The sequence below is a fragment of the Sinohyriopsis cumingii genome, chromosome 7, assembly GCF_028554795.1.
Source record: "Sinohyriopsis cumingii isolate HCF-2022 chromosome 7, ASM2855479v2, whole genome shotgun sequence".
Classification (NCBI taxonomy): domain Eukaryota; kingdom Metazoa; phylum Mollusca; class Bivalvia; order Unionida; family Unionidae; genus Sinohyriopsis; species Sinohyriopsis cumingii.
The window spans coordinates 96770601-96792208 of record NC_142967.1 but is presented as its reverse complement, the minus strand read 5'-3'; the positions used below and the strand labels follow the sequence as shown (position 1 = coordinate 96792208).

The 21608-nt window shown below is 36.0% G+C and overlaps 1 protein-coding gene across 7 annotated transcripts in view; it reads right to left on the bottom strand.

Annotated features, from left to right (window-relative positions):
- Nucleotides 1-21608, bottom strand: part of LOC149795765 (uncharacterized) — a 95167-nt gene that overhangs the window by 15923 nt on the left and 57636 nt on the right. The window contains exon 1 of one of the 7 annotated variants that reach the window (XM_089965683.1): nt 2993-4106. The exons of 5 other annotated variants lie outside the window; for them this stretch is intronic. Coding sequence is in view for 1 of the 2 variants with exons in the window: in XM_089965678.1 (XP_089821804.1) it covers nt 1877-1990 (114 nt within the window). In the remaining variant the exon portion in view is untranslated. One more of the 7 variants, XM_089965678.1, reaches the window with a different exon arrangement.

Here is a 21608-nt window from a genome sequence, read left to right as displayed (position 1 = left end):
ATAGTACCACTCGTTATTCATTTATTTTTGCTTTTATTCATGTTAGGTGTTTCATGCGCGCGTTGCACGCTTATTTGTGTCCGACTGAGGCAAGGGAGGAAGTGACCAGGAAGGCAGGCGACCTTCTGCAGGCAGGAGTCCGCTCATCCCAGTTTACTGGTCTAAATGGATGTACTTGCACGAATTTTGAGTTTTAGTTCTTTTGTCCGAAATTGTTATAAAGATGAGCTAGGTTGGATTAGAAGGAAAACTCTGTGCTGCTTTACTGTTAGTATGGTCTGTATCACTGAAGTAGGCCGCAGTATTATATTGGCTGTATTTCATGTTAGGGCTAGGTAGAGAGCAGAGAAAATATTTTTATTTTTTATTTTTTCTTATTTTGTAAAAATATTATTTTTGTTGATTTTTAAGGATATATATTGGGATTTAAGAAGACGGGAACCTTTGCTGAGTATTCAGGTCCCTAGGTACGTATCAAAAGCGGCTGTCTGTTTATGTATATTAATCTGGTTTTAGAGAGTATTTGGGTGGGTTATGTCTGTTTTACAGGTTGTTATTTTTGAGCTCGAGGGACATCCTTGCTGAGTACTCAGGTCCCCCAGGACATGTCAAGGGTGCCCATCTGCTCGTGGAAATTTATTTTTAAGTGAGGTCGGTTTGTTTAAGTTTTTAGGGTGTTTTATATTTTTTCTTTTAGCTTGGATGTGTCTAGGAATTTAAATATGTTTTGGTAGGTCAGATTTATGTTGGGGCTGTTATTTTTAAGAAATTCTAGGTAAGTGGTAGGGATTCCAATTTTGGGGGGCTTTTTGAAATTCCTTTCTAGCTACCTGATATTTTGAGCAGCTATTGAATACATGTGGCAGGTCTTCAGTGGTTTTGCAGTGATAGCATTTGATATTAGCAGGCTTGGGTCCTAGATGTTTGCCAAAACTTCCTGCTAATTTTGTTTCTCCGGTTACGATGCGATTGATCTTTAGAGGAGAACTGAAGCTCTCAAAAACTTTATTTCATTATTTTACTGATTCAGGTTTCATTAGAAACTCGTGTATATTTTCGATCCTGATACACACACACACACACACACACACACACACACATCATATTCTTTCAAAAACATTTTTGTGCCTGAAGAAGGATACAGTAAATGCGAAACTAGTTGCACAGAACTATCGTCATTTGTGTAGTCATTTAATCACATTTCTGTAACACTACAATGGAAACCCCCAAAAAGAGGAGATACAAAATAAGACGTCAAAATAAAATTGTGATTCTAAGAAATATGCTAATGTTATGTTCTGATTTATGCTTCACTTGCCTACACAGTTCTGAATGGTCCAATAATGACCGTTTTTCCAATGAGGACAACAGCGTGCGAGTGTCCTGGGGGTCTGGTTTAAATAGCACGATGTATGCTGTAATATACACTATAGTACTGCATAATATAACGTTCACATATAGACTGAAATGTCATACTAAAACTGACACAACAAATCATTTATACGCGAGCGCACGTGTGAGATTATGTTACACTTTATCAGTAACACCAGTGAGTAATTATTTGTATGCCGTAGAAAATTCTCTCTCTCTCTCTCTCTCTCTCACACACACACACACACACACAGAGGCGCGGAGGTTTTAAAGAGCTCCAACGATCATAAATAATACTAAAAGAAAGAGATGAAGACAAAAAGGCATACAAGTTGAAGCAAGAGGCCGGGAGACATTTGTGTAGAAACTATAAATTCGCTACAATAATTTCAAATGTACTTCTTATATTTCCAATTCATATCTACGTCAGTTATTGCAAAATAAGAAAACAAAATTACCATGACAGTTTGTTAATGATGGAACTAAGGACAATCCATAGTCTTACCTCTTTGACATAGAACTGGATCTCTGGTACAGTAATTCTGACAGTTTTTCTCCTCGACAACGAATCCGGGTACATAGCTAGGGAACGTAACATACCCTGGTCTTCTTTAGACATGCTTCCCCTTATAATTTCCAAAATAGCAATGGTCGAGGAAAAGCAAGATTTTGTACGATGTTTGAAGTATATCGTTAGTTCAAACTGTAGTTGGATACGAGAGCAACACAGAACTATTTGAAACAAAACTACCGTATAATATTGATCCGTTAGCAAACAACTGCTCCTCCGAATCGATTCATTTTTGACATTTTGAGCAAAGAATTTAATTCCTGTAAGGGGAAGCGGTCACGGTCACATATCCTATTCATTCCGTGAAATAATCATATAAGTCTGGCAAATTTTCCCCGAATATTCTCAAACCTGAGAGACTGTTCAGTCTTTTTCTTGAAAGTAAGACCGAAATAATTTGGAGGAAGGAATAATGCCATTCAAATCGTTCTTAGAGGAACGAAGATATTACTGTTTAATCTAGTATCAGCAAGACTTCTTTTGCACCAACAATCAAACAGCTCACAAAGTTGAAGTATTGATTTGTTCCTTCAAGTAATTAACAGTCTAAAAGAATGTAAATTTCAAACTTTGCTAATTACAAATCACAGATAATATTTTTGCTGGATTCCAATTTAAATGTCATTTAATAAGAGTTTCTTAATACTTTTGGCACGAAATATTATTTGTATGGATAGTGTCACTATTGGAACCAACTGCCCCTGCTCGTGCCTTTAGATGTAACGCAGGTTCAATTAGCAGCCAGTATTTCAAATAATGTCACAATGTCGATGTGCTTGAAAAAATGTACTACTGATTCTAAACTTTCTATAGATACGCAGACGACTTTCTTTTTTGTAGTAACTTGTTATCACATAATCAATACAAAATAAGACAGTCCTTGAATTTTGACACTAATCAAATTAAGGCAGCAATGGAACATTTTTAATTCAGCTACCTGCGTCATAAACCAGCAAAATATGGTTGCTTTCATATCTTCCCAACACTGTCTTGCGTAGAAACGAACTGGGAATATCACTGAAAGTAAAATAAAGGGTCTTTCATCTTTACCTGGTCTGAGTGCTTTTTCTGTAGCCAACAACACTATATTTGTCTCAAAGAAACATCGTTGTCTCTCCTGTCTGTCAGAAGAGTGGATATCTTTTTCTATCTAATAGAATACCGGATCTGATTTTCTCTGTCTTCCATAATATTCGATTTATTTCATATCCCATAGAACACCTGACGTCTTTTATTTTCCCTAATAATATTTATATATGTCTTTCTTTCTCCTAGAACGCCGGAGGAAGGGGATTCCTGGAACAACGAATCTCTTCTGTATGCCAGTTCAATGGATACCTTTCCTCTCTCCTAAATCATAAAATTGTTTGTTCCTCCTGGAACAATAGATCTAGATGTTATTTCTTCTGCTTGATACCTCAAGTATGCCTACCTTTAGCAAATGATCGCGTGGTCCCAAATGTATAGATGTTTATCCTTTCAGAAGTGGGATGGTCCAGAACAATGATGAATATCCGGATATCATTGATAAGTGAGATGAAAAAGAGGAATAATCTAGATTTTCCTGCGTATAGGGAAAATAATTACAATATGGCTAAAATGGATTGTGAATGTCTGCTTCTTTCTATCATCTCTGAATAGATAACTGGTTCAGATCTCATCCATTTTCGCATGAAAACAAAAAATAATGTTAGATTCTATGATATTTTGCTTCCGTATGTTATGATGCTATCTAAATTTGTAGTGATTGCCATAATTTGTATCTTAAACCGCATATATAATTTGGCTCCAACCATTTGTATAAATGCCTTCTTATCTCAGGGTCCGTCATTTCGGTCCAGATGTTTTTTGTTTTTTTTCCTTCCACAGGATGGATGTGACATAGATGATCTTGAAGACTGGAGAAGGCTGACTTTCCCAGTACTCTTATACTTTACAATAGAGTGGTGACAATATTTTGTATCAGACATTAATCCCGAGACTGCAAATCACTTTTTGTCATTCTATAAGGGTGGATTGTCTATCATAACATGTTGATTTCCAATGTCCCCATAGTCACCCACTACATGGCAAAGGTAAAGTGACACACAGAATAGACTTTATTTATCGAAATCGATCGCTAGATGCGATATTACCGTACCAAGCCCCAACAATATTTCATAAATTAGGTCTAGAATATGTTCTTGTAAGACATTGTCACTTACTTTCAGTACTGCTCAATAAATAAGCATTATCCCATTCAAGAAGAACGAAGCTTGTTCATACCCTGAGCTCGAATTTGAAAAATTAGGCCAGAAAATACCACAATGTCCATTTCCACTATTAGAGAAGTACCTAATATACACTTTTATTTATTTGTCCCCAGGCAGTAATGGTCCTGTAACACGATGCGACGAATTTACACTAATAAAGAGGGCTTGTCTAGGAGCCATTATTCATCCACACAAAAGCCTGCTCAACTTGAGGATCCTTACTTATACGTGTAAACAACGCAGTTTTAGTCAATGGTGTACCCTCCTGGTTCGCCTTTTTCTGATGTACTAACTGATCTTGTTTCATGAAATTCACCCTAGGTAGAAAAGATGACCACGATCTACCATTGCCTTTTAAACTGACTTATGTTAATTTAATAATCTACATATTCTGTAACATTAGGAAACATTTCAACAGAGACTGATTTCGACATGACTTTGGCATCGCCCATAAATTCGCGATAGTAATTTATCGCCATGCATTACGATAGCGACATTATAATAATTGGAAATAAACAATCGTCGTTTTGTTATAATTAGTCTAAGGTGTCTATCATATGGTCGGTGTGAAATATGCACTTCTATTTCATGAAATGGTTCATACACAGACATCTGGAACCACTTTTCATGTAGTTAGTCACTGAACAACCACGGGGAAAAAATCAAGAGGACACAACCATGAATGAATCATGAAATGTGTTTTTCGGTTGTCTTATCCACAAAAATGCATGTAACACACACACACACACACACACACACACACACACACACAACTAATTACGTGTAATGTAAACGTATAAAATAAAATAAAAATATATCTTTGAAAATTTAAGCAAATTTCAGTGGATGGACTTCCAAAACAGACAGGCAAAAATTAATTTTAAAAACGAAAGAGCGTGTACCGTTGATATGTTATGTATTCAAATAGATTTTAGAAATGGTACAATCGTTGTTGATCTTTAGATGTGGTAGACATAAAAATGGGAATATATTGGATGAGGCTTTCTCCAACTATGGCATTATTACAGGAATAACTCAACCTATTTGTCATCTTAGAGTATCCATATATGACTTACCATATGTGCTCCCTTAGGAAACGAGCCCCACTGCAAACTGCATTATGCGCCGTCAAATCTGCGTCTTTGCAGTTTGTAAAGAGTATTTAGTAGAACAAACAACACAGATCATGATCTGTAGACGCATTATTCAACGGCAGATCAGGATCTTTGTTGTTTGTATTTTGACGCGACTTATAAGGGATTATATACTGGACAACCATAACTACTATAACCATGTCATAGAAAATGAATGGAACTATAAATGAGCAAGATAATGAAAGTCTTTCACAAAAGGAATATGATAGAACTGATCAAGGTTTTGAAGACATGTCGCGTGCAATGGAACACTCTTAAGTCGAATTTGAAGCATAAAAAGAAATGATAGATAACATATCCTGTATATGGCATAACATAACTTATTAGCATAAACAAAACTCTTGCAAAATAAGAGACAAAGAACATAAAAGTCTTAGGAGACGAAAGTATGGACAATGTTTTACATACGTTAATGCGAGCCTTTTCACACAGGCAGTAAAAATGTAGATGTATTATTTATGATCAAACGGCAGTAAATATCTTTATAAAATCCACCGATGCAAATTGTTCTATGTACCTATTGTCATTTCATGCCATTGAGAAACATACATGGGAGGTAAACAGTGTAATCACTTAAATATATACTATTTCTATAGTACATATGCCGTCCAAATAACGTCATTGCAAATAAGCATGTGGAACAATTGAACGAAAATAATTTCCTTAACCATTAAATTAGGGAAGAAACTTTAAACAGTTAACCTGAACTTGGGTGTGTGCTTGTTTCTTGGTATGACAATTGGGGAGTCTTGTTCGTCAATTGAGTCTTGAATCAGCAGATAACAACCACAATGTGTGATCTTGCCCTAAATATGATAGTTACTAATAATTGAAAATCAGCATCATTGAGGTCATGTTAAAATGGTTCAGTTACTTTTCGGTTGTCTGATTAATGTTTGTTGGGTGAGTTATTCACTCTGTCAATCAACTCCTGGTGTCCTGGGATAGGACTCGTCAAATATATCATCGAAATGGACGCGAAAGGAGCTATAAAAATAAACACGGCGACATTTGTTTTCTACCAGTACTGACATCCTCTGATGCACAGACTTTTGATAAATTAGGTAATAAATAATTTATTTCCTGACACTTAGAGTGTGAAGTGTACGTGAAGGTAACTATTCCACACACAGTATAAATTCCAAGCATGTGACTCTAGTATCAACAAAAAATAAACACGTACCACTAGAACCATTCTTGTGAAAATCAAATCACTGTATGACAGAATCATTTTAATGAAAAATAAAAAACTGAAACCTGTGAAGGAAAATTAGTTAGATACATGTATTTAGCATATCAGTGTTAATGTTGCATGTAATGTTGCTAACTATTTGTGCAGCCTTAAATATAACTACAGTATCAGAGTTCTCAGGAATAAATTCCAACTAAATTGAGAACTTTTTATTTAAATCCTGAAAACATTATTTCAGTTTCAGAAATGATTTACATTATTGGTGGAAGAAGGGCCACAGGTATAGACCAAATATCTTCAAAATCGTGAAAATTAGGACATCATAAATTTGCCAATATGAAAGGAAACTCTAGACAGACTCAAGGAAGTGAATGTAGTGCTACTTTTATGAAAATAGGTTTTTTCATAAACTCTTAGTAATGCTGTTTCCTGTGACCAGAAAAAAGAGAGAGACGAAGAAGTTCAAGCTCTCTTAAAAGAGGTGTCACTCATGATGGTGTAGTTACGGTTACATCCGGGGGAATATGGCAAGCGGAGGTACGGGATTCTGCAACGATACAAGCCCCTTAGAGATTCCGACGAACGAACTAATTCGTCAAACAAATCTCCTCGCTTTTTTATACACAGTTTATTACGACGCAGCCAAATATGGTCATACGTCTAGTTTTTGAGTTGCGCCAGAATCTCAAAGTGAGGCTTCATAGTTTCTTACAGATTACCGTCTGGGACTATGTACGTCATTAGACAGACAATTTTGCCACATCAGCTTATTTACCCAGTCAGGGGGAATTTTTGGAATTCGTTAGTTCAGCGACCTATACAACTTACCGAGTGTAGCTTTTGCTGACTTTACGATACAAGCGAAGTGTATGGTGCAAGAGAGTTTGTCTTTTTACTCAAATCTTTATTAAATAGTATATAATTGTAATACTGAAAAAAATGAATTTAATCTCAATGTACTTTAGTAGAAAATTACTTTCAATATAATTTAATAAAAAGTTATTTTAAATACAATTTGGAGAAAATTTCAATCTTATTACTTTTACTTAAAAATTCTGTCCTAATACTAGTATTCAACAAGGATGAATGCCAATATCAAAACTAATTACGGAGCAACAAGTGCTTGAGTAAATATTTCTAAAGTGTAAGAGAAAACATTGGACTTCCCATTAATTGAATATATTGAACAATTATTAAGTGATGTCTTTTGTGCCTTATGTAGAGGCGTTAGATGCAAAACTGCTATGGCACGAATCGATGAAGACCGGATGAAAGTCATCGATGATCATAATTCGGTAACTGTAGTACCGACTGCTATATATGAGATCGTTTGCCTTCTTTCACACGACGTTGTTCTTCCTCAACTATCAGATTTCGGTTTCTTGCATAACGTAGTCAAACTTTTGTTCGGGTATCCCTCCGTACGTAAACAGCAAGCGGTGCATTATCAGTAGGTGTCCTAATATTCAAAAAGTAATACACCTAGAGACCATACAAAGGCCTCTGATTTTTAAACAATTTATGAAATGTAGTTATTATTTTAGTATGTTAGAGACTTAATCACTGCATAGAAGGACGTCACTTATAAATACTCCTTATGTTTCCGACAACTTTATTTTCCCCTGATCCATTTAGCTTGCTTTTGGACAAATAAAGTGTACTAGAAAAAAGTTCAACAATTTTATTTTTTAAGAAGTCATTTTCGCTTTGCGCGCCGTCTTGTTATTTGGTCCGCCTTCAATGTGATTGCATGCATTTTCCTTTCAAGACCAGTGTCTTTGCTTATTGATGATAATTTTATATGCTTTCGTAATTTAAATATCATCTGCACGTATGTTGTTATAATTGTGGTTGTGTGCATTTGTGTCTTAATAATTTTTTCCTGTGTATTTACGCACAGTCGGTTTAAAAGGCTCTAATGAGCTTATGTTTAATTTCTTATTAATTGCAGAACTTGAAATAGTTTATCTTATCTCATCTTGATGCGTTTGAAAGTATATAAAGAAGATGATTGTAGAAAAAATTGAAAACTGAAAGGTAAAGTTTATAATATTTCATTTCACTGCAAAATATTTTGTATACATTATTCTTTGCTATTAAATTGCTTCAGTAACTCCGCCATTCCATTTGTTTAGTTTTTTGTTTTGTTTAATTTGGTGGGTTGTTGTTATTGTTGTTCATGTTGTTTGCTATTTCCTTTTGTTTTCCGTTTTTCTTTTTTCTTCTTTTTTAAGCAGTCTACCATTTAAATATAATGAACTGATTTCACAAACGTACAATGTTTCAATTTCTATTCCAAATTTCTAAACGGGATACATTTTTTTTATTACATACTCATACTTGTAAGAGACAGGAATCTTTTCTTTTATTTCGCTGAAACTTAAATTCTTTTATAATTTCTGTCATACTTAAAATAAAAAAACTAAAGGAAAAATTTAAACAAACAATGAGAGAAGAGTTAAGTGAGCGTTGGTTGGAATTTCTAAATGTTATTTTTAAAACCTGAATTGAAACCATATACCGGCTATATTGCATCCTAATACAAGGTGTTTTCTTTTCATTGTCAAACAGATAGACATTCATTCTTACTGATAAATATCTGTGGATCAGACACCATAAACGAGGAATTTACGCAGCTTTGTTTTTAAAAGAAAAATCCAGCATATTCGAAATTTTAGGCATACTGAATGTTCTCACGAGGATTTGTTTTGAACCATTTTCCTTCGACTGTATCTATCTATCTATCTATCTATCTATCTATCTATATATATATATATATATATATATATATATATATATATATATATATATATATATATATATAAACACCACGAACTCGTCGTGTAGTAATAAAAAAAATAATTATGAATCATCAGTAATAATTGTGAGACGTTTTAAATCAATATTATGAATCAAAAGTAACGTGGTGAGAAATAGCATAGTGTAGATGCAACAAAAATGAACAGGAAATGGTGCTGATAAATCGCATAGACATTTCTTGAAAAGGCTCAGCAATGTCATTTACGTCGCAAACAATGGGAGAATTTCGTATTTTCAACCAAGGCGTATGTTTGAAGAGACTTAAATAATAGTAATGAATAAAAGAGCATGGGAAAATAATAAAATAACCTGCTCTCTGTGTGTATCTATATTCGGAATTCAAAATGTCATGCTTAGAATAATGTTACCATTTCTGAAGAAAAGTCTTTGATAATGGAACATCGTCACCTTCTAGTATCCAACGTTGAGGACATTTTCATTAACAGTGTGTGTGTGTGTGTGTGTGTGTGTGTGCGCGCGCGCGCGCGTGCGTGCGTGTTTATGTGTGTGTTCTCACGTTGCAGCAAGAATCTTCAATAATGGTAAGCTAATGTTCGGTTTAATGTGGAAACCATTCATACTATTTCTCTGCTAAAATACTCTTCAATTACACTTGCCAGTCTCCAAGTACGCACTGTCAGATACCAGAGGCATGCATGAATTACCATGTTTGGTGTCCAAGAGAAAGCTGGAAATGATGCAGATTCAGTTTCAATACAATTTAAAGACAATCGGCTGTGAGCTCAAACATCCTTTTCCTAATCATCTGCATTATTGTCGCAATCATCTACAGAACGATGAAAGCTTTGTTGGCATTTTAAGCGGATATATCCATTATCACCAGTTCAGTGCATATATTAGGTAAATATAAATACATATATACCCATATTCATCTTCAAACAGTCCCCGTATGAAAAAGAAGGGAACGAAAACTGGACTAGACCTCAAGAGTGTTTATAGGTGAATCAAACACGAAACATCTTCATGTGGCGCTCTCTATTGCCAACTGCATATTTAATTCCTCGCGGGATGTGAAGGAAAGCGCTGATGTATTGACACAGGGTCATTAGCTACTCCACCCATTAGCAAAATAATGATATTTTCTTGACGTAAAGTAGACTCTGTTTAGATATTGAAAAGCAATCAAAGCAAGATAGAGCAATACAACACAGGATAAGGCTTCTCGGATAACTTGTGAATTCTCACTAAATGGGTTTATAATGCAGTTGGTTCATGGACCTAATGGAATTTGAGCACACCAAATGCTATTTGTAGTATTAAAGTGCGTTTTGTTGTTTATTCTGTTTTCAATATTAATGTGAATGTTTTGCTAAGGGTTTCCGACTTTCGTCTCTCTACTGTTTCCTATATGAAACTGTTTTCGTTTATCTCTCTGGAAAATATTTGAATAGATTTTGAAATACATTGCAAGGATTTTAGAACATGAATAATCGATATGTTTTACTGTTTTTGTTTAGGTGGTTAACAGTGGTTTATGTTCATGTACAACAGATATGCGAACACATCGCAACATCAGATCCACAACCGTGTAATCTTCAAAACTATAGCAAACTCTTGTTTTCACTATTATGCACTTTAGAGCAAAAGCACTTGTACATTAATATTGTCAACATCAATGATGACAGTATTGCAATTTGCTCAGCCATTATTAAAACAAAGCATTAAGGAATAGTTTATTTGAAATGTTCACTTTTCTAGGACAGAACAAATACTTTGTAGCGACGAAAATCATATTTATATTAAACACCATACCAAAAAAAACTGCGTCAGGATATCCAAGCTCCTAGTCACTTAGTCACTTCTTCATGACGGAAACTTGCGCTTATGAACACATTATGGTACCTTATTTCAGAATGTGTTTAGTTGCTTAGCATCCTGGTTCTTACACGACATGCAGTTTGCTTAGCATCATGGTTCTGCAGTTTGCTCATCATTCTGGTTCTTACAGTCCTGCAGTTTGCTTAGCATCCTCATTCTTACACGACCTGTAGTTTGCTTATCATCCTGGTTCTTACACGACCTGCAGTTTGCTTATCATCCTGGTTTTCACACGACCTGCAGTTTGCTTATCATCCTGGTTCTTACACGACCTGCAATTTGCTTATCATCCTGGTTCTAACACGACCTGCAGTTTGCTTATCATTCTGGTTCTTACACGACCTGCAGTTTGCACATCATCCTGGTTCTTACACCACCTTCAGTGTGGTTAAATAAATTGTTATGACTTACTAAACTATGTACGAAAAAGGTCATCATGGATGCTTATCAAATACGGTTACACAAAAATAAACGTAAATAAAACAAGTGAAAATAAATATTAAACAGTAGAAACGTATTGCTAGGTTCAGTTGTAACATTACTTGAGCGCGTAAATATAAACAAGAATGCTAAGGCACGAACGTCGAGTCTACAATCAAACCATTGCCAAAGTCAAAAGATTGAACATGCATGTGACAGATTTAACTAACTTAGCTTAATAATGATCAAACTCCGTAAATTGGTGTAAGAAATTTAGGGAAATGAAATAATAATACCGTGAACGGCAGATTATATTCCCGGCCCCGTATTTAATAGTCATTTATGTAGGCTCTAGTAGATCATAGGTAATTCTGGATATTAATGGCCATCGGGTCTGAATGACCTTGACATATCGCCAATGTAAGCGATCTTGAACAAAATTCAATCTGCATAAATCATTACTTTCTCATCAGATTTATCATGTGCTTGACCTCTGTCCGTCAAGCCCTAGAATATAAAGGTGTCTTTCTTACACTTAGTTGCACAACATCCACAACGTTTGGTCTGAAAACCTACTATAGACTAAACGATATCCTGCAAAACTATGCTGTCCTTGACCTTTCATCTTTTGATCTTAAAACCAATAGGTGTCTTCACGGCAAGAGCTACACAAACTATGGTGAAGGTAAGAGGTCCAGAAATAAGATTACACCGGAAAAATACATTTTTCTTTTTTCAGTCACAATCGTATTAGCTTTGATTTTTTGACTCAAAGGACCACATGGTTCAACCTTACCCAGAGAACAATACATCGAAAAAGTTTGATGACACCATTGGTAACAGACATACGGACTGACAACAGTTTAACATAATATGCTCCGCCCTATGGTTGGCCTATAACAACTTGAACCAAAACGTTAACGCAAATTTGTTCACTCCGACCTTGACCACAAGGCTTTACGCCATAATGATTCATTCCAAGTTTGATGAAAATTTATTACAAGGTTCAAGAAATATCAGCAAAGAAAAATATTCATCAGGACCTTAACAAAAACTTTTACATGACTCATGACTTTTACCCCAAGGTCGAAAGAGCAAGCGTGTGTGTCATTTAATGAATTTCCTTAGCTGCATAATGATTCATCCCCAGTATAAAAACAATCTATCCATGAGTTTTCGGAAACATTAGGAAACTAAATCCTTCAAGAAAACCTAAACTTAAATATTGTATGACAGTGACCTTGACCATACGATCAAAGAAGTAAGCATGCATGTTATAGAATAAATTGTCTTAGCATGATAATGACTCCTCCACATTATGACAAAAATTTATCAAGCGTTTAGGAAATTTAACAAATTAGAACACTTGACGCAAATTTTGTATGTCTCTGACTTTGATCACAAGGTCACAGAGGCGAGTGAGCATGTTGTATAAATGAATTGTCTTAGCTTCATAAACTCAAATGTCCCTTGATTTTTCTCAAGATGTTTGATTTCCAAAATGAATTAAAAATAGGATTTCTATTTGCATCAGCAAGTAAATGGTGCGGTATCTCCAGTTCATATTTTATTTCGTTATGTTTATTGGATTGTGGCTCTAATGTGTGCTCATCAGGTTGCGAATCTCACCTACAGATGCTTGACACTACAATCAGTGACTTCGACTGTGACTGTCAGCAAATAGGACTTCCTACGGAAAGCGTAACTGAGGCAAATGGAACCATCAGTTTATTTAAGACGACAAACTGGCTCTTCAATACCAAACTGTCCTCTAATCCATCAAAACCGGAATAAAATATTGTGTGATACCTTGCAATTAATAATAATTTTGACATAATTATATTTATATATATTAAAGCATGGATGTGAAAAAGACCTGGCAGAATGAGGAAAAAAATCCTTAAAGAAGACAGATACCGTTTTTCAGTTAATTTTCATAAGAACTGTTTACTTCTCGCGCCTCCCTTTAAGAGATAGCATTATCATCATCATCATCATCATCATCATCATCATCATCAAACCCTTGACCCAAGAGGTCGTTGGGGTACCACAGCTGACTTTACAACTAATTATCTCCATCTTTCCCAGTTCTCTACTGCCTTTTGGGAATCTCCAAATCCTATGCCTGTCCACTCCTTAATGTTGTCTTCCCACCTCTTTTTTCTGTCTGCCTATTCTTCTGCACCCTCGCAATGGGCAGTGGTACAGTTCCATTGGATCCGTACAGGGTGGACTAAGACGTTCCTAGCCCCGCGAGTCTCCCAACTATGGGTAAAAAGCGTGATGATAGCACTGCATTCCTGGGCGGAAGTCTTCCTCAGTGAAATCAACGGCCAGGGCGGAATGGCTCCAAGATAAGCTCAACAACAATGTGCTCAGGGCCAGGGTGTGCCACACTATATCAGTGGATTTCGGCTGTGGTCATCCAGTCTGGAGAGGGATGTGCTCCGCCAGGCTGTATCTTGTCCTTGATACACCACATGAAGACAACTAATAGATATCACGACATCGCTAACCTATCATCTGCATGTATTAATGAGCAGCCATTTTGGTATTTAGTGTATATCTATTTAGAAGCAAAAGTAGACAAAATATTGACGTTAAAACGTGATAAAGGGATTTTACATCGAAGTAGACAGAAATGATCTTTGCATCACCTTAAAGTTTAATATACCGGATTTTATTTCATTATGTCCTTTTTCTGTGGTATCGTCTGCTTGGTTAAGGTATGCGTGACAAATACGTGGATCACGATCTATTCCATTTCAATGTGCGATTAGACACTGTAGCAAGATGATGAACAGATTAACAAAATATAATGAACTGATTAAGCACAATCAACTTTCTATTTCTGAAATTGGTGATAATGACATGTAATGACAGAAAACAAAAATTCTTCAATGAAGCTGTGTTTGCTTATTTGACATCGCCAGGAGTACTTACACCATTGTAAATAACCTGACCTACGACAACAACCCTAGGAAAATTCTTTAATAAACCAAATGTTTAAAAAGGAAGATATTAAATTAATAATTTCAGTAGTGGACAGTCAACATCAGATTATATGAAATAGGTAATATGTTGTTTTTGTTTTTATCCTTCGAGTTCAAAGACTGCATCACTAACTGGTTTGTTTTCTGTGATTATATCAGTGGCTGATCATACAGATTTATGTTCTGAACTCTCTTTGGCACACTTAATAGGAGATGCCTCTTGGGTTTCCTTGGTCGATAGAAGACGTGCCGCAGTTCTTGGATTTAAGCTGATCACGCTTCATACGTCAGTTGACCATGGAACTTCTTTGCTAGTCGCTCTTATGACATCCTGGTGAGGTGGCCTGCCCATCTGCCATCTCAACTGTGATTTCATCAAAATAGTGCTGATTCGTGTAATGCATGCCTGTGTGAGAACCGCAATGTCTGGGACCTCATCAGTCACCTCAGACAGCCCAATGCATGTAAAAATGCTTCACCTTCTTGGCATGCCTTCTGAATGCAGTCCAGGTTTCGCAAACATACGGCAGGGTAGGCAGCACAATGGCTTTGTAGCCCTTAAGTTTTGTTTGAAGACTGATATTTCTGCGTCCCCACAAAATTACACGTAGTCTGCCAAAGGTCACGCTAGCTTTAGAAAAGATGGCGTTGATTTCATCAGCGATGTGGACTGTACGTGGCAACGTGCTACCGAGATAGGTGAGCTTGTCCACCGCAACGAAGGTTTGGTCATTTACTATGATGGTAGAGTCTACGTAAGGCTTTCCTGGTGCATACTGGTACATCGCCTGTCTTCTTGATACTGACTGTGAGACCCAAGTGTCACAAGCTGAAGTGAATTGGTCAATATCGTGTTACATGTCAGACACAAGCTGAAGTGAAATGGTCCATACCGTGTTACATGTCAGACTCAATCTGAAGTGAAATGGTCCATACCGTGTTACATGTCAGACTCAACTCTGGCATTCAGGAAAGAGTCGACCGCAAATAGGAGATCACGAACAGTCACTTCCGGTGACTTTAACTTCGCATGTAGTCTCTTCAGATTTCACAGATCAACTCTGGGTTGGTTAATGTGATCGGTGATAACAATATGGATAGCTAATGTTTTTTCATAACTCCGAAATCAACAATGGAATCAAACGCTCTAGTTATTTAACGTGTGCTATTAACAACGTTGCTTTCAATAGCACATACGTGAGTTAATAATTCCCAACAGATGTCAACAGTTCTTTATATATCACTCGTTGTTGGTCTTTTTTCACTGAGCAAACTAGATTATGATATTTGAAGTCTTTATAACTTCAATTATGGACTGATGACTGTCCCTGTTTATATATTGCTGAGTCGAAATTAGAAAGCGTGATACCTATGTCAGACACTTCTTTACTGATAGATATGCTGATTTGCAGTTCTGCCACGAAATATGGTACGCAATAGCATCTTTCGAGGACCATGGTGACAGCGACTGAGACAGTTCAAGTTCATCCCTCAGCAGGATTATGTTTTACCAAAGAGAACCCTCAATCCACAAGTTCACAAAAGACAAACGTAACACAGATCAGGTCAATGTTAAAATGAAATCCTTGTAGCTCATCGTCTCCTGATCATTTTCTTTTCGCGTTATTGCGTTGTTTGATACCTCATACTCTGTTCTCTTTTGCAGTGTATTGCATTATTTGATACCTCAACCTCTGTTTTCTTATGTTGTGTATTGCATCATTTGATACCTCAACCTCTGTTTTCTTATGTTGTGTATTGCATTATTTGATACCTCTACCTCTGTTTTCTTATGTTGTGTATTGCATTATTTGATACCTCAACCTCTGTTTTTTATTCCAGATAAGCCATGATTTTATAAGACAAAATACGCATTTAGACATATTGTTATGTGATCTGAACAAATTTTATATTCAAAGTAACCACAGTTCAAATGTAGAAATGGTTTTTAAAAAATTGCTTATAGCAATTATCTGAGTACTTAATATTTTGATTTTATAACGGTTGAGCTGATAAATAGAACAAATAAATGAATAAATAAAAAATAATTAAAAACACGGGCTTTGGCAGATGTTTTATTACCTTCGAAAATCGCTTTGTAATGGAATTAATAATCATTGACGATTTTCAGCTCTTATCTACCCTAATGTAATAAATTTGCAAATAATAACGTCAGCTGGCATATGCCTTACTATGATCAATCCGAAGTAAATAAAGTCAGCTGGCATCTGCCTTACTATGATCGACCCAAAGTAAATAAAGTCACCTGGTGTCTAATTTAGTTTCATCAACTCGCACGAATAAAGTCAGCTGGTGTCTGACAGAGTGATCAACTCGCATCAATAAAGTCAACTTGCATCTGCCTTAGTTTGATCAACTCGCATGAACAAAGTGGGGTATCTGCCTAAGTATGATCGACTCGTGTAAATAAGTCAGCTGGTGTCTGTGTTAGTGTGGTCAACTCGCATGAATAAAGTCAGCTGGTGTCTGTCTTAATGTGATCGACTGGCATGAATAAAGGCAGCTGGTGTCTGCCTTAGTATGATCAACTCGCGTGAATAAAGTCAACTGGTATCTGCCTTAAAGTGATCAGTCCACAATTAATAAAGTCAGCTGGTGTCTGTGTTAGTGTGGTCAACTCGCATGAATAAAGGTATTTGGTGTCTGTCTTAGTGTGATCAACTTGCATGAACAAAGTCAACTGGTATCTGCCTAAGTATGATCGACTCGTATAAATAAGTCAGATGGTGTCTGCCTTAGTGTGATCAACTCGCATGAACAAAGTTAACTGGTGTCTGCCTTAGTGTGATTAACTGGCATGAATAAAGGCAGCTGGTGTCTGCCTTAGTATGATCAACTCGCGTGAATAAAGTCAACTGGTGTCTGCCTTAAAGTGATCAGTCCACAATGAATAAAGTCAGATTGTATCTGCCTTAATGTGATCAACCGTAATGAATACAGTCAATTGGGTATCTGCCCTAATTTAACCAACCGACAATAAATAAAGTCCAATGACATCTTCCTTAATGTAAATCAGTCGGCAGTAAATAATTATTATTAGTATTTTCCCTTACTCAAAGCATAAATAATTTAGAGTTCGAAATTTTCTGCAATATCACACTGCCGTCATGATCGGCTACGATTAATAGCTTGACCTGTAATGGTCAGTTGGCAATAAATAAAGTCAACTGGTATCTTCCTTAATGTAATCAAATGGAGTGAATAAAGTCAACTGGCATCTTCTATAATGTGCTCAAGTCGTAATGGATACGGTCAAGTGCGTACATTATCTGCCTCAAAGTGATCAACTCGTAATGAATACAGTCATTTCAGTATCTACCTTAATGTAACCAACCGTCAGTGAGTAATGTCAAGTGGCATCTTCCTTAACGTAACCAACTGTCAGTGAGTAATGTCAAGTGGCATCTTCCTTACTGTAAGCAACCGTCAGCGAGTAAAGTCAAGTGGCATCTTCCTTAATGTAACCAACCGTCAGTGAGTAATGTCAAGTGGCATCTTCCTTAATGTAACCAACCGTCAGTGAGTAATGTCAAGTGGCATCTTCCTTAATGTAACCAATCGTCAGTGAGTAATGTCAAGTGGCATCTTCCTTAATGTAACCAACCGTCTGTGAGTAATGTCAAGTGGCATCTTTCTTAATGTAACCAACCGGCAATGAATAAAATAAACTGGTATCGGCCATCGTGTAATCAACCCACAATCAATAAAGCTAATAATCGTAGCAGAAGACATGAAAATGAAGCCAGATTAATTTCATCATTATTTGTTGATGTCTATTTTCTTAGCAAATGTTGTCCTTCCTAACCTGTTTTAACTTTGACGCTTCTATAATGCTCCATATAAAAACTATTTAAATAAAATACATTCAGTAGAATAATTTAAATATCAGAATACGAACAATGAAACAATAATGGCCAGAGAGAGAGAGAGAGAGAGAGAGAGAGAGAGAGAGAGAGATCGGTGGTTACTGCATGGCAGTAGATTTTGCCTCTAACTATTTCTAGCTTAATTTCTGTATATAATCATGTCCATTCAAAATATTTCTTTGGTCTTTTCTCGCATTCAGTGCCAATAGTCACGTCCCATGTCGACTTGGGTGTGTCCGTATTTACATTTATTTACAAAGACGGAGATTGTATGCAAGATTTGTACTTTGGTTTACCTTTCGTCATAAACCAAAACGTGATAACATGTTTAAATATGCCAAATGTGCACGTGCTAACACGCTTGCATGATCACAATGTCTGTTTACAAAATTAATCCACGGATCGCTTGCATCCCATTCTGACGCAATACCATAATTGTATAAAATTTGTTTACTTCTTCTATTGTAAGTCGAATTTCTTTCTTTGTTTTCTTTCTATATTTAATGTTTGTTTTCCAACCTATATTTTGACACACTCAACCTCTGTAGCGCCTTCTTTAGATGGCAGGTTGTTGTTGTTGTTGTTGTAGGGTTTAACGCCACTTTTCAGCACACGATAGGCTATACATGGCGGCCAGTATTAATGGTGGAGGAAGAACCCGGGAAATCCCAGAAAGAACCACAGACCCTCGAGAAGCTACTGGCAAGCTTTCTCACATGCCTACATTGGCCGAATCCGAGACTCGAACCTATGCAGACAGAGGTGAGATGGCAGTGATCCGTAACGGAGAGCGCTTTAGACCACTCGGCCACTCGGGGCCCCTAGATGGCAGTTAATAATAACAGACAAACTATGACAGGTGTTTATGTATATTTCAAAACTGATCCAGTACAAAAGTATTATGCCGCATGGGAAGGCTTTTTTTCAAAAGCATCTTTAAGTTCTTCTCTTGTGCAAAGGTTAATCGCCGAAACTTTGCAACACGTATTTGCCAATATGTAATCATGGGCGTCTGCGGGGGGGGGGGGGGATTCTTTTTACAGATCTATGAGTCAGTCTTTAATTTTTAAAAAATTCACGCTGATTTTGGATTTGCCCCTACCCAATCTCCAATAATTACTTTCCCACTACCGGGGGAAAAATCCCGTGGAATCCCATGTATATAATCAATCTACGCTGAAACACCGCATATGTAAAACACCTTTGGAAAGTTGTGTGTTTCTTAAAATTTCATCAAAATTTAACGTTTATTTGGCACTTACTCTTCTGTTGTAACTTTGACGTGTCAGGGCTGCCAGTTACCACTTTTCTGAACAAAAGATATCAGCAATCAAGGACAGAAGCGCGTGTAAAAAAAAATACGTTTTAATAATTACACTGAAGAAGGTGCTATAGAGACCTGCATAAAATGCAAACGCATTTTGGTTAGTAGGTGTCATATATTGGTTTTCATGGCCATTAAACAAAAGAGACCACGATCGATGTTTTCATTTCGTAACCGAAAAATTGTTTTCAAGAGATTAAAACTAGTTTGTTTTAAATAGTGCAGAGATAGTATCTCTGTCATAAGACTGCAATCTTAAACGGGCAACCACTCAGCACTGTATGTGAATACAGTTATGTACCACAGGATAACGTAGGTACACATGGCCTTGTATTCCACTGTAAAATCTAAAGCCAAAATTTATTTATTTTTTAAAAATTTATCATCTACAGAAAGAACTTTATATATTTATAAAACACTTTAGAGACGGAGTCTTTCATGACTAGATCAAAGAACAAACGGCATTTCAATATCCAGTAAAATTTCACAAATACGTGCAACAAACACTCAATAAAAGTGGATTCTTAAGATAGTCGGTGCAAATTAAATACACAAGTTTGTTCATATCCATATATGTTACAATTTCCTAACAAACAGAAACCTCTAGATAAATAGGAAATGACATCTTGCGGATTTCTTTGGAAATACTGACATATATCAAATAAAGACTGGCAGATCATTTGAATGTACGCACGTTTCCTTCCCATATATCTTTTTTATACATTCCTTTTGATTAAGTGGGCATTTCTTGATTTCACTGTATGTACAATATATATTACAAGATCTGTTTTTAAGAAAAGAAAAAAAATTCCTGAAAAGGTTATTTGTATTTTTTTAAAATAACTTTCGAGTATTTGAATGGCAACTTCTGATGAATCGCTGACTTTTCCGAATTTAGAACTGTGTACTTTGTCCGAATTTAGAATTGCGTAATTCCTTGATGAATGATTACACTATGATACACAAAACGATAAGCAGTTTCGCATCACGAATTCCAGTGAGCAAAATAAAAAAGTAAAAAGAACTCAAACTGATTAATTTTATTTCAGGCGAAAACTTGTGCGATCTTTCCTTTTTGTATTCACTTTCACCGAATAAAATATTTGCCCAAATTCATTCACTGAAGTAAAAAAACTGGACAACAAAGCTGCAGAAAGAAATAAATTTTGATATTAGAAATTATTTTATATCAGTTATTGATCATACTGCATCAGACTGGTTGTAGAAATAAAAAGCGTCATTATTTTCCATTCTGGCAGATAAGTTTAATTAACTCTCACCGCCAAACTTTGCACATAAAGGGCTAAAATATTAGGTGTGTGCTCTTTCTTTCTCTGCATAAGTATTTAGTATAAATAGCGTAAGCGATAACCTTACAGCGCTGTGACCACCGGGGCGGGGGTGAGGGTCAGTCATCAGGCTTATTTTTATTTTTACCGTTAAGCCCATTTTTAATCAAACAAAATTCAGACAGTACTATTAATGTTGCATCATTTTTTTTCAAGTCAAGGGCTCGATTTTACCCATAATGAAATTTGCGTATTAAAACAGCGGCTCTTTAAAACCTGATTTGAATAAAAACATTTTATAACGAGTAGAATGAAATCACTGTTCGGAATTAACAGAGTTGCGAATGTTGGTGCTATCTATCTGTAAGGGTTATTCTCTTCATTCGTTTGAGAAAGGGCAAGCAGTTGTTTACCCAATGCAAATGTTGACATCAGTAGGATTCAAATAAATAAATACATAAAATACCTTACTGTTCAGTTTGAGAGGTGTTATCAC